Source organism: Anabrus simplex, chromosome 1 (assembly GCF_040414725.1).
Source record: "Anabrus simplex isolate iqAnaSimp1 chromosome 1, ASM4041472v1, whole genome shotgun sequence".
NCBI classification, from domain to species: domain Eukaryota; kingdom Metazoa; phylum Arthropoda; class Insecta; order Orthoptera; family Tettigoniidae; genus Anabrus; species Anabrus simplex.
The window spans coordinates 133,539,514-133,553,641 of NC_090265.1; the positions used below are offsets into that span (position 1 = coordinate 133,539,514).

The 14,128-nt window shown below is 45.3% G+C and overlaps 1 protein-coding gene across 2 annotated transcripts in view; it reads left to right on the forward strand.

Annotated features, from left to right (window-relative positions):
- Pxd (Peroxidase) overlaps positions 1-14,128 on the forward strand; it is a 310,908-nt gene that overhangs the window by 219,757 nt on the left and 77,023 nt on the right. For both annotated transcript variants that reach the window (XM_067139197.2, XM_067139206.2), the window contains 2 exons: positions 9,551-9,668; positions 12,623-12,785. In XM_067139197.2, coding sequence (XP_066995298.2) covers positions 9,551-9,668; positions 12,623-12,785 — 281 coding nt within the window. The remainder of the gene's footprint in view (positions 1-9,550; positions 9,669-12,622; positions 12,786-14,128) is intronic.

Consider the following 14,128-nt stretch of genomic DNA (forward strand, 5'->3'; position numbering starts at 1 on the left):
TTGGTTTTTCCCTCGGACTCAGCGAGGGATCCCACCTTTACCGACTCAAGGGCAGTGTCCTGGAATGTGAGACTCTGGGTCGGGGATACAACTGGGGAGAATGATCAGTACCACGCCCAGGCGGCCTCACCTCCTATGCTGAACAGGGGCCTTGCAGGGGATGGGAAGATTGCTTTTTTTTTTTTTGCTAGTTGTTTTACGTCGCACCGACACAGATAGGTCTTACGGCGACGATGGGACAGGAAAGGGCTAGGAGTGGGAAGGAAGCGGCCGTGGCCTTAATTAAGGTACAGCCCCAGCATTTGCCTGGTGTGAAAATGGGAAACCACGGAAAACCATTTTCAGGGCTGCCGACAGTGGGGTACGAACCTGGGAAGATTGGAAGGGATAGATAAGGAAGAGGGAAGGGAGCGCCGTGGCCTTAAGTTCGGTACCATCCCGGCATTTGGCTGGAGGAGAAGTGGGAAACCACGGAAAACCACTTCCAGGATGGCTTAGGTGGGAATCGAACTCATCTCTACTCATTTGACCTCCTGAGGTTGAGTGGACCCCTTTTCAGCCCTCGTACCACTTTTCAAATTTCGTGGCAGAGCCGGGAATCGAACGCGGGCCTCCGGGGGTGGCAGCTAATCACACTAACCACATCACCACAGAGGCGGACTTCACTTTAATAAGTTTCTGAAATTACTCATAAAAAGTTTAATTCGTGTGATTCGTGAATGCTGTGAAAGATAGATGTATGAACAGAGAGGCCCGCGTGGTGTGGCCAAGATCATTAAGGCGTGAAGTCTATATGGTCCCACACCGTGGATAGCAGGTTCAAGTCCCGTTGATCGAAAAAAAAATCACCATTAGAATTTTGGTCGACAGGATAGGAGAAGTGGTGGTATACAATTTATAGTCACTCGATTGCGTGCCTGAACGCTGTTGATGGTGATTCGTCTGTCAGTTGGGGTTGTAAAGCCTTGAGCAGACGCTACGGTGTTATTCGACAGGAGTATGCTACGTGCCGGCACTGAGCTTCACCCTCTCCTTTCTCATCATATATCATGTCATTCATTTCATCTCATTTCTATATTTTACCTACTTATTCAGTTAAATTGTAGCCCGCCTGGTGGCCATGATCGTAAGGAGGGAGACCCAGCTTAACAAAGGAAAAAATAGGTTAATATTCATTCGATTGTTAAATATGCTACAATTGTTGTTGACAATTCCTACACATAACCCAGTATTGGCATGCTTCCTGGCAATCAGGAGCAACTTTAATAATGTCAGAATTTTAATATTTTAAAATAAAATTTTCAAAATTTCCCACCTTTTTAACTATATATCTCTGTTTCCCTTATAAATTCCAAGTTTATAAGAATTTTCGTACTTTTCCTTTTTTAAAGTGTGTATCAAAACTCCAGCTACAAAATGAACCTCAATCATTAACATAGACTGTGATTTGGAGTTTTTGTCGCGTTTTTATTCCGAGCACCAGAAAATATTTATAGTTTTTAAATAAAAATGTTATATAAAATCTAATTTAAATCCTATTGATCTGAACGACGTACAGATTGTAGTACAACACTATGGGAGGAAACTCTGAAAAATTCATAATTATCCGTAAATCAGTAAGAGGATTATGAAGGAAACCGTGATATATTGTTAAAAAGGCGGGACATTTTGAACATTTTATTTGAAAATGTTATAATTAGAATTTTGACATTATTGAAGTTGCTTCTGATTGCTCTGAAGCATGCCAATACTGGGATAGGTGCAGCATTTGTCAACAACGTTTGTAGCATATATAACAATCGAATGAATATTGGCCTATTTTCCCCGTATTAAGCTAGGTCTCCCTCCTTGGCGATGAAGTCTAAACACCGTGGTTAGCCGGTTCGAATCCCGTTAGTTGAAAAACTTTTCATCATAAGAATGTTGTCCGACTCGTTGGCTGAATGGTCAGCGTACTGGCTTTCGGTTCGGAGGGTCCTGGGTTCGATTCCCTGCCGGGTCGGGGATTTTAACCTTCATTGGCTAATTCCAATGGCCCGGGGGCTGGGTGTTTGTGCTGTCCCCAACATCCCTGCAACTCACACACCACACATAACATTATCCTCCACCACAATAACACGCAGTTACCTACACATGGCGGATGCCGCCCACCCTCATCGGAGGGTCTGCCTTACAAGGGCTGCACTCGGCTAGAAATGGCCAAACGAAGTTATTATTATCGTCGGCCGGCAAGGTAGGGGAGGTGGTGGTATACAATTTCTAATCACTAGATTAGGGCATATGCTGCTGTTGATAGTGATTCGTCCGTCGGATGGAGACATTAAGCCTTGGTGCTATTCGACGGGAGTATGTGCCGGCACTGGGCCCTCTCCCCCTGTCATATGTCACGTCATTCATTTTATCTCAGCAACTTATCTGATGAGGTTGACGCCAGGAAGGGTATCCGGTCATAAAACTCGCTACGACAGATTCCTCTCACCTCATACCCACTCCGTAGAGAAACGGGACAAGGGTTGGACAAACAATTTCTCTTATGGCATCCGGTCATAAAACTCGCCACAACAGATTCATCTCACCTCATACCCGACCCCGAGAGAAACGGGACAAGGTTTGGACATACATAGATATATAATTAGAAACAATTCATTCATAATCGATTTTGACCAACTATGGGCCACGTAAATAACTCCTCACGATTTCGATTTTCATTCCCTTGCTTACAGCTTCTTTCTTTTCAGCCGTCCAATGTTGTTTCTCCTTGGTCGCTGTTTCTAACTCTAGGAACCACTCAAATGTGTGTATCTTGTTTGTGAAAGTGGTTCCTGATCCATGATGTTCACTTTCTGCAGATCCTTCTTAGTGTTAACAAACCACTTACCATAAGAGTTGCCTTTCCTATTGGGCTTGTTGAAATGGTTAAAACATTCTTAGTGAGTCTGTCGTCGGGAATGCTTGAAATATGTCCAAAGAATTTTACCCTTCGTTTGCGTATTGTATTTGAAATGCTGCTGCATGTTTTATATACTTCTTTGTTACTGCGTAATCGGTACGTGTGAGCACATTTTTTGGTCCAGGAATTTTTCTTAAAATCATTCTTTGATTATTATCATTCATCATTCCTTATGTACACTGACTGACAGAGCAAATGCAACACCAAGAAGGAGTGGTCAGAACTTTATGCCAATTGCAGGGTAGACTGACGTCACTGAGGTATGCTCATGATGTGAAATGCGCCGCTGTGCTGCGCACGTAGCGAACGATAAATGGGACACGGCGTTGGCGAATGGTCCACTTCGTACCGTGATTTCTCAGCCGACAGTCATTGTAGAACGTGTTGTCGTGTGCCACAGGACACGTGTATAGCTAAGAATGCCAGGCCGCCGTCAACGGAGGCATTTCCAGCAGACAGACGACTTTACGAGGGGTATGGTGATCGGGCTGAGAAGGGCAGGTTGGTCGCTTCGTCAAATCGCAGCCGATACCCATAGGGATGTGTCCACGGTGCAGCGCCTGTGGCGAAGATGGTTGGCGCAGGGACATGTGGCACGTGCGAGGGGTCCAGGCGCAGCCCGAGTGACGTCAGCACGCGAGGATCGGCGCATCCGCCGCCAAGCGGTGGCAGCCCCGCACGCCACGTCAACTGCCATTCTTCAGCATGTGCAAGACACCCTGGCTGTTCCAATATCGACCAGAACAATTTCCCATCGATTGGTTGAAGGAGGCCTGCACTCCCGGCGTCCGCTCAGAAGACTACCATTGACTCCACAGCATAGACGTGCACGCCTGGCATGGTGCCGGGCTAGAGCGACTTGGATGAGGGAATGGCGGAACGTCGTGTTCTCCGATGAGTCACGCTTCTGTTCTGTTAGTGATAGTCACCGCAGACGAGTGTGGCGTCGGCGTGGAGAAAGGTCAAATCCGGCAGTAACTGTGGAGCGCCCTACCGTTAGACAACGCGGCATCATGGTTTGGGGCGCTATTGCGTATAATTCCACGTCACCTCTAGTGCGTATTCAAGGCACGTTAAATGCCCACCGCTACGTGCAGCATGTGCTGCGGCCGGTGGCACTCCCGTACCTTCAAGGGCTGCCCAATGCTCTGTTTCAGTAGGATAATGCCCGCCCACACACTGCTCGCATCTCCCAACAGGCTCTACGAGGTGTACAGATGCTTCCGTGGCCAGCGTACTCTCCGGATCTCTCACCAATCGAACACGTGTGGGATCTCATTGGACGCCGTTTGTAAACTCTGCCCCAGCCTCGTACGGACGACCAACTGTGGCAAATGGTTGACAGAGAATGGAGAACCATCCCTCAGGACACCATCCGCACTCTTATTGACTCTGTACCTCGACGTGTTTCTGCGTGCATCGCCGCTCGCGGTGGTCCTACATCCTACTGAGTCGATGCCGTGCGCATTGTGTAACCTGCATATCGGTTTGAAATAAACATCAATTATTCTTCCGTGCCGTCTCTGTTTTTTCCCCAACTTTCATCCCTTTCGAACCACTCCTCCTTGGTGTTGCATTTTCTCTGTCAGTCAGTGTATTTCACTTTTCCACATATTCACCCTGTACATTCAGGCACTTATCCCATCTCTTTACAAGTCCTTGAAAGCCAGCAGCAAAGAAGTCCTTTGGTTGCTGTCGCAGCCAACGTGTATGACTCCCCGCATATCCCGAAAAACGGTGAGCAAAACCTTGCGGGCCGATGGAATCGTCTTGAACTATTTTCTTGTTGGGGAGACGGTATGTTTCCATTCCATTCGGGTTGAAAGTAGTGAACCCAGCACTCGTTCCCCGTAACAATTCGTGCCATGAAGTCCTGCCATAGTTAAACTTCTGGATCCAATTGAACACAGCTCTCCGTAAGAAACAATTTTCACCATAGACGGGATGCATTTCGCGATGCACTTCTTCTGTGGACAGTCCTTTGGCCCACAAGAAACGCACAACTGCACGCTGTTCTTCTCGTGTACAGTCATGCTACACATGTGTCATCGTGCACTAACAGCCTCTGACTGGCTGAGTGCCTTTTTCTTTTTTTTTACGGGGGGGGGGCCCCGAAGCCCGCTCCCCTAGCGTGACCAACGACTCAATCTACATGGCCTCCGACATGCTATTATTTCTAAGAAGAAGAAAGAGATAGCAGGGAGGAGTGGGAAGTGATACAAGGAGTATCTTCACCTCGTCCTTGGGCTGAGTGCCTGCGAGTTGTCGTGTAAAAAGCATACATATGCTGCCATCTGCTGGCAAAACTTGCCCGCGTAATTTCAAATGGTATAAGGCACACACATGTTTGCGACTTATTTATTGACTCACCTCACCCTCGTATGTGAATGTATGTACTGACTTGAGGGGAGTTGATCCTAGGTAAATCTTGTTCTGAGATATTGGAATTTATTTTTAAAAATAGGATCTACTAATTGCACTCATAGGAGGGCACTAAGCATTAATGGGTTAGGTTAAGAGTAAAGCTCTGCTCATTCTGAGTTCTTGGAACTGTTGACCACGATATCTCAAAAAAACATTTAAATAAAGTAGAACTGTCATTAAAACACTCGTTATTTTCAAGCTATGAGAATATGTAAATACTTTCACCAGCATTTACGGAGCGTGTAAGCACCACTCGGTATGCTAAGTGAGAGGGCGAGATTGGTGTGGTTTAAGTGGAGGACTTAAAGACCGTGAAGAATGAAAGTAATAGTTATATCGGCAAAAAGACACGCGACCTTCAAAATAAACCAACATTCCTTGGAAGAAAAGAAAAAGGAATGAGTATTGTTTTCGAAAGGTAATCACTGAACCGCATTCGCTTACATCACAGAACACTGGACAGTTCCGCTACGTCTGAGATAAGTGTCAGAGAACTGCACTGGGCTTCGAGTCCAGATCCTTGGAGAATAGTCAGGCCGGGGATTTTAGCGGCTTCCAGTTTTCTGATGTTGATGATGATGATGTTTGTTGCTTAAAGAGGCCTAACAGCTAGGTCATCGGCCCTCCAGTTTTCTCCTATGTCACCGGAGCTGATTCTTTTTTTTACCAGATGCTTTACGTCACACCGACACAGATAGGTCTTATGGTGACGATGGGATAGGAGAGGGGTAGGATTGGGAAGAAAGTGGTCGTGGCCTTAATTAAGGTACAGTCCCAGCATTTGCCTGGTTTGAAATTGGGAAAAAATCTTCAGGGTTGGCGACGTTAGGATTCAAGCTCAAGCTACGCAACCCAAACCGCACGGCCAACTCACTCGGTATGGGGAAAAATAATCACACAATGTTTGCTTCTATGTCCCTGCCTTCAAAATCATAGGCTCTGGCAACCTGATGAACACGTCTTTATACAAACAAGGAAACGAAATAGTCTGAGTTTTAAATCGATTTCCTAAACCATAATCGTTTCAGTTTTTAGTTGCATAACTTTGGTTAGGTTTGGCTTTCTTATTGTTATTCTTCTAACAGGAACTTGTTTTGCTACATGATCGTATCATATGTCGTGCGGCGTAATTTAGAACTATTTTTATTCAATGTACTCCCTTGCATTCCGAATTCCACCTCACCAAATAACAACAAGCCCCGTGGAGTAAGCATGCCATTTACCCGCAAACCCCTGGTTCTATTTCCAAGAGTATTACATTGTAATTCTGAAGCGAGGGCTGGAACGAGTTTCACTCAGCCTCGCGATACCAACTGATGAGCTGTCTGATAGGAGGGACAGCGAATCCGGTTAAGAAAGCCAAAGTATAGGATAAGAATGTTACGCTGATCATGTGACACTCCAGTATCTGCAGGCCATCTGGATGAGCACTAACCGTCTTGGCAGGCCAAACGGAGCCATTCCGCCACGGGTTTTTACCAAATAACATGGTCACTTAAACTTTTGAGTCATTCAGACTTATTAAAATCCGTTAACATGTCTAGATATCAGAAGTTTCGAATCCATAATAATAATAATAATAATAATAATAATAATAATAATAATAATAATAATGGCGTGTGGCTTCCGGAGAGGCCTGATACAGGTCTTTCGAGTTGACGTCTTATATGGAACCTGCGTTTCTATGAGTATGGGACCCTATTTGTGATGAATTCTAATACCTACTGAAGACGGCAGGCACACCCAACCCACGAGCCATCGGAATGAGCCAATGAAGATTAAATTTGCCGATCCGGCCGAGACACCTGGGACCAAAGGCGAACACGCTAACCTTTTATCCACGGAGCCGGACGGGGCAACTTATATCTTCTTTCACCTCTATATGAGTTCTAGGATTAAGGCCGATTGGAGGTATATGTGTCTGCATTCTTTACAGAAAGAGAGGTTCGGTCAACACTGCGATATATAGCAAAACCTCGATAAGATGCTGGACTAGGTACCTCATGAATCCACTTCCGTAGCGTAACGGTTAGTGTTATTAGCTGCTGTCCTAGGGGACCCGGGTTCGATTCCCGCTACTGCCAGAAATTTAAGAATGGCAGGAGAGCTGGTATGTGGTTGAAATGGTACATACAGCTCACCTCCATTAGGGGTGTGCCTGAAAAAAGCTGCTCCACCTCAGGATGAGGACACGAGTTTACTTTAATTACCTCATGAATGCCGCGTATTAAGCGGGTGGAAACTAAGCAATATTCAGTAATTTGTATGTTTGTCATTCCTGGTTTCGATTAGTATTTTCATCGTCCTTTCGAAAAATGTCTATTTCTCCTATATGCTCAAAATTAACCGACATGGAGCGTCTTCAATGAGACAGAAGCGCAATATCATGGAGAATGTACATACAGGCTTCTTATAGGAAATGTCTGTGGACCGAGCAAAAAGTGCGTTTTACCCGGGATAGCACAACAATGGGAGCGTTGTATCGAGGTTATGCTGTATTAGATAGAATGTGAATGAGCTACGCCTTTGCAATGAGTGAAGGGTCGGAAAAACGTTTGGTCCACTCGTGTTCTAATGCGGATGAAACGACGAACTCATTAGCATATCAACATATCGTGGAAAGAAAATAGTTCGGAATAGGTCAACATGCCATTTCTCATTATGTCACTCTGCTTTTCCAGCTTAAACAAATGTTTGTGAAAACTGTTCAACCTGCAAATCAATCCCTCCACATTTCGGAAATTTGTAGGAATACTGTATTTCCTCAAAGGACACACCACAGTGTTTAGAAATAAATGAATGGCGTACGGCTTTTAGTGCCGGGATGTGTCCGAGGACTTCGGCTTGCCAGCGGCAGGTCTTCTGATTTGACTCCCGTAGGCGTCCTGCGTGTCATGATGAGGATGAAATGATGATGAAGACAACACATACACCTAGCTTCCGTGCCAGCGGAACTAACCAATGATGGTCAAAATTCCCGACCCTCCTGGGAATCGACCCCAGGACCCCTGTGACCAAAGACCAGCACCGTAACCATTTAGCCATGGAGCCGGACTTTAGAAACAAATCACTAAATAGGATACAATAATAATGTACTTTTTCTAAATATTGAAATAAATCATGAAATATTGTTCATAACATTTATTTATAGTCGAGTGCTCGAATTTTTGTAGTCTGCGTATACGAGGGCTGTGCATAAAGTACTGGCAATATTTAATGATCTAACAAGTACAATTATTGCATTACATTCCTTCAATGTGGTCACTCGCACATGTCGAGAAGCCGTTGGGGACCGTTGCCAAGGTGTCTTCTGTTGATGATAGGGACGGAGCGCCCTGTTGCGCGGAGTACAGATGCCACGTGAGGAAATCGGTGGCCTGGGAGGGTTTCCTTCAACTTCGGAAACAGGGCGAAGTCACAAGGATCTCATTTTGACCGGCAAGAAACGCCTTGACCCATCGTGCAACTGTCCTGTACGGTAATGCATTCTCGCCACAGGCTACAAGTAATCCTCGATAACATTCTCGATAACACGTGCAACCTCGTTTTTATTGCACGAACGCTGATTACCTTTTGAAAACATGCTCTAGAGCAGGGCCTCCCAAACGCCCAAAATCTTACGCGTGCAAACCGAGGCGCAGAGTTCCTGTGCACAGTGCATCGGTCCCACTTGGCTCAGCTCGGTCCAACGCTTCGTCTCTGGGCTACTCGACTAAGCTCGGCTCAACTCGGCTCGGATTTGGAGCGCTACGGAGCAAGTGAGGAAGAGGGAGACAGGCCGATCGAGCGAGACAGGCGTGGGGAAAGAGAGAGACAGCGCTATTGTTCCAAATCGAGGAGTGCGGGTCTGCACTCTGGTCAACCAAGCGAAGTCGTCTTTTGCACCGTGCAGAGTGCATGCACCCTGAGATGCCCTGCTTTAGAGCTGTGAAATCGACACTCTTCACTTCAGCGCCACACAGCAACAACAACACTCTCACCTGGTTGCCCGTCGAATGCACACTACACATCGACAACAGTGCCACCTGACCACTCCCATATCCTATTTGCGCATACCCGATTTCCTGCGGGTGTCTGGACCATTTGTTACTACTATATTCACAGCCTTCTTAATATGTATGGGGATATATGTTGTTGTCATGAATCTAACGAATGATTTTCTGTTTATGTTTGCAGGATTCCCCGTTTATGGGCACCATGTTGAGAAGTATAAGGATATTTTTCACGGCGGCCATTGTGCTGCTGTGCTCCGTCTGCGCGCAGGACTTGCTAGGTGATGTTGCAGCATTTACGCGTGAGTACAGCCTTCCATTTAAATGCTTCCTCAGTTATCCATTCTGTAAGGAAGAAGTGACCTCTTGGGTGAAATTATTCTTACATCGGTCTGCTTTTAGATCGACTGTTCTGTACGGAAACGAGAGTGAGAATTGTGTTGACTCACGCTATCTTATTCATAAGTTGCAAGTAACGGACATGAAAGTAGCGAGAATTTCTGGCAAAAACAGGTGGTGGTGATTGCTGTTTTGAAAGGAAATACAACTGGGCAACCATTCTCTATGAATACTAATCAGAAGGAAAGTGGTCCGCCTCTGTGGTGTAGTGGTTAGTGTGATTAGCTGCCACCCCCGGAGGTCCGGGTTCGATTCCCGGCTCTGCCACGAAATTTGAAAAGTGGCACGAGGGCTGGAACGGGGTCCACTCACCCTTTGGGGGTCAAATGAGGAGAGGTGGAAGTGGTTTTCCGTTGTTTCCCACTTCTCCTCCAGGCAAATGCCGGGATGGTACTTAACTTAAGGCCACTGCCGCTTCCTTCACTCTTCCTTGTCTGTCCCTTCCGATCTTCCCATCCCCCACCACAAGGTCCCTGTTTAGCATAGCAAGTGGGGCAGCCTGGGCGAGGTACTGGACATCCTCCCCAGTTGTATCCCCGACCCCATGTCTCACGCTCGAGGATCCCTCGCTGAGTCCGAGGGAAAAACCACCCCTGGAGGGTAAACAGATTAAGAATAATAAGAAGAAGGAAAGTGGATGGGGACCGACAATTTGAAAAATGTAGATATCGGCAAAAGAAAAGGAAGGGCCAGGAAGGGCGTGAAAATTTAAAACAAAACTCCCTAGGCCTCGAAAACCTAATACCGCCTGGGTCGGAAAAGAACAAGAGTTGACCAAGGGAGGTCGGATAGGATGGATGACAACGAAGAGCATGGCATAAAAGTAACTGGAAACAATGGTAGGGCTCAGCTAACAACACCATGGTCGCCAACCCTCGCTCCAAAATTAGGAGCCTTGGGGCCCGTTTGAGTCGTCTCTTACGACAGGCAGGCAATATCGCGGATGAATTCTGTCGCCCCCACCAATAGGGTGATCTGGAATAAGCAGACGGGAACAATACCAGGAGGGTATTGCTAGATGCATCTGCTAATCGCAAAGCATGAAATCGCAAAATGCGTGCGACACGTTGCAAATTTGGCTTAAAAGGCAGAACTATTTACCTTTAAGCAAAATCGCGAAATAAATGACGAAATTATGTGGACTCACTCCTTGAACCAAGAAGCATACTGAAAGGTGATTTAGAAGTCTGCGATCTTCTTCTTTTTCTACCGCTTTTCCCACATCTGTGGGGTCGTGAGTGCGAACTGCGTCGCACATGTAGATTTGGCCCTGTTTTACGGCTGGATGCCCTTCCTGACGCAAACCCTATATGGAGGGATGTAATCTCTATTATGTGTTACTATGATGGTTGGTAGTTAGGTGTGTTGGGTGAATATGAAGAGGAGAGTGTTGGAACATACACCAACACCCAGTCCCCGAGCCAGAAGAATTAATCAGAAACGATTAAAATCCCCGACCCAGCCTGGAATCATACCCTGGACCCTCTGAACCAAAGGGCAGTATGCTGACCATTCATGCAACGTGTCGACGGTGAAGTCTATAATCCAATAAAGCAAATTCCCATCCTATGAGAACTTCAACATTCTAATTTCTTCAAACCATACAGGTACACAGTGTTTAGGGATCTAGTTGGTAGTTCATGAACAGCAGGTGAAGATATATATTGTTATTTGCTTTACATCGCACCGACACAGATAGGTCTTACGGCGACGATGGGGCAGGAAAGGCCTAGGAATGGGAAGGAAGTGGCCGTGGCCTTAATTAAGGTACATCAGGCGAGTTGGCCGTGCTGTTAGAGTAGCGCAGCTGTGAGCTTGCATCCGAGAGGTAGTAGGTTCGAACCCCACTGTTGGCAGCCCTGAAGATGGTTTTGCGTGGTTTCCCATTTTCACACCATACCATTGCTGGGGCTGTACCTTAATGAAGGCCACGGCCGCTTCCTTCCCACTCCTAGCCCCTTTCTGTCCCGTCGTCGCCATAAGACCTATCTGTGTCAGTGCGACGTAAAGCAAGGTACAACCGCAGCATTTGCCTGGTGTGAAAATGGGAAACCACGGAAAACCATCTTTAGGGCTGCCGACAGTTGGGCTCGAACCCACTATCTCCCGGATGTGAGCTCACAGCTGCTCGCCCCTAACCGCACGGCAGGTGAAGATATTGATGTGATTTCACTCCTCTTTCCCTGAAATCAGGTTGTGGGCATTCTGTGGATTCCAGTCAGTCATGTTGATACTGTCAGTAAATCTCCCGACACGAGGCTGACGTATTTGAGCACCTTCAAATACCACCGGACTGAGCCAGGGTCGAAGCTGCCAAGTTAGAATCAGAAGGCCAGCGCTTCAACCGTCCGAGCCACTGAGACTGGCTCTGATGTTTGAACTTATTAAAAAAACCAAACCAAACCCCATGGCACTACAGCCCTTGAATGGCCTTAGCCTACCAAGTGACCGCTGCTCAGCCCGAAGGTCTGCATATTGCGAGGTGTCATGTGGTCAGCACGACAAATCCTCTCGGCTGTTATTCTTGGCTTTCGAGACCGGGGCCGCTATTTCACCGTCAGATAGCTCCTCAATTCTAATCACGTAGGTTGAGTGAACCTCGAACCAGCCCTCAGGTCCAGGTAAAAATCCCTGACCTGGCCGGGAATCGAACTCGGGACCTCCGGGTAGAAGGCATGCACGCTACCCCTACACCACGGGGCCGGCGTTTGAACTTATTAAGGCATGGAAATAAGAAAGAAAGAAAGAAAGAAAGAAAGAAAGAAAGAAAGAAAGAATTACGACTTTTTTCCAAAACGTATTTGTTCTTTACCTGTAAGAAAAATTAGAAAAATAATCAATGTACTTTATTTCACAGTTGCAGATGCTGCAAGTCAACCGCATTCGGATATCGAGAGCTTCTTGTCGGACCCCTCTTCTTCCTTCGACAGTTTCTTCAACAAAGGATTGAATCCCGGCCTAGGGGACGCGTACCATGCTCAGCCCCAGGCTTCGGGATACGGTTTCACCGCGCAGCCAGGGTGAGTACTAGTATACATATTTACAATATACTTTACGTTGCACCGATACAGATAGATCTTATGGTGACGATGGGATAGGAAAGGGCTAGGAGTGGGAAGGAAGGGGCCGCGGTCTTAATTAAGGTACAGTCCCATTATTTGCCAGGTGTGAAAATGGGAAACCATGGAAAACCATCTTCAGGGCTGCCGACAGTGGGGTTGGAACCCACTGTCTCCCGAATACAAGCTCATCTACATGACCCAAACCGACAGCTACTTGCTCGTTGAGTACTAGTAAATATATCTGAAGCTCTCGTGTTTAGTAAATTCCCAAAGAGATTGAGAAATTTCTACCAAAGTGGGTAAGTGAGGTGAGCGGAGCAGAGATGTACAGCTGGCCAAGTAGAGGCGTCGAGACCGAGAGACGACAGATGATAATTAAACCCAAGCTTTAGGGCAGATGGACATGAATCCTGCATATTTTAAGACCCATTCTGTAGGTCCGTACCTAAGAAACTGTTTGTTCTAAGATTAGCGAACTTAGCTCAACTTTTAACATCAAATAGGGAAAACTATATGCTTAATACCAACTATCTATTAATTAAAAATTTATTTATTTATTTATTTATTTATTTATTTATTTATTTATTTATTTATTTATTTATTTATTTATTTATTTATTTATTTATTTATTGAATACAGTCTACAACAGAGCAATGCTCCAATTACAATAGACTGCAGTAAAAATTATAAACTGACAAATTAAGAAAAAACAGGGAAAACTAATAAAACTAAACGAAAACTAAAATGTAAACTAATAGTAAAAAAGTACAGTCTTATATAATATTACAGTAGCATCCATAATCATTTATAGAAGATAATTAAATTAAGATTCAGTAAGCTACAATATTATCTTTACAGCAATGGCCATATTGGTGACAAAGAACAAAAGTAGAAACATCTCTCTTAAAAACACTGTTATGAAATGAGATGAAATAAATATATAAATTGCAACATTCTGATTTTATACTCTGAATATCTCTTTGATCAAAACAAGAAATTTTGAAAATGTAAAATCAAAGTCAATGCCTCTGCTTTTTAATATCAAATTATTAAATGCTCCGCACATTCTCTGTAGTGGGGAATTTTTATGGTAGAATGTTTTGCTTCGATTACAGTAAAGAAAATTTCCTTAGACGTAAGCTAGATGTTTTCACATTAAAATTAAATTGTTCAAGCAAAACGCACTTGTCCAATATGGCATTCACACATTTGTTTAGCTTATGTATATTTGCATATGATTATGAATCTTTTTGTGTAACATAGTAATACAAGTACCTACTGTTCTCTCTCTTATCGTTCCC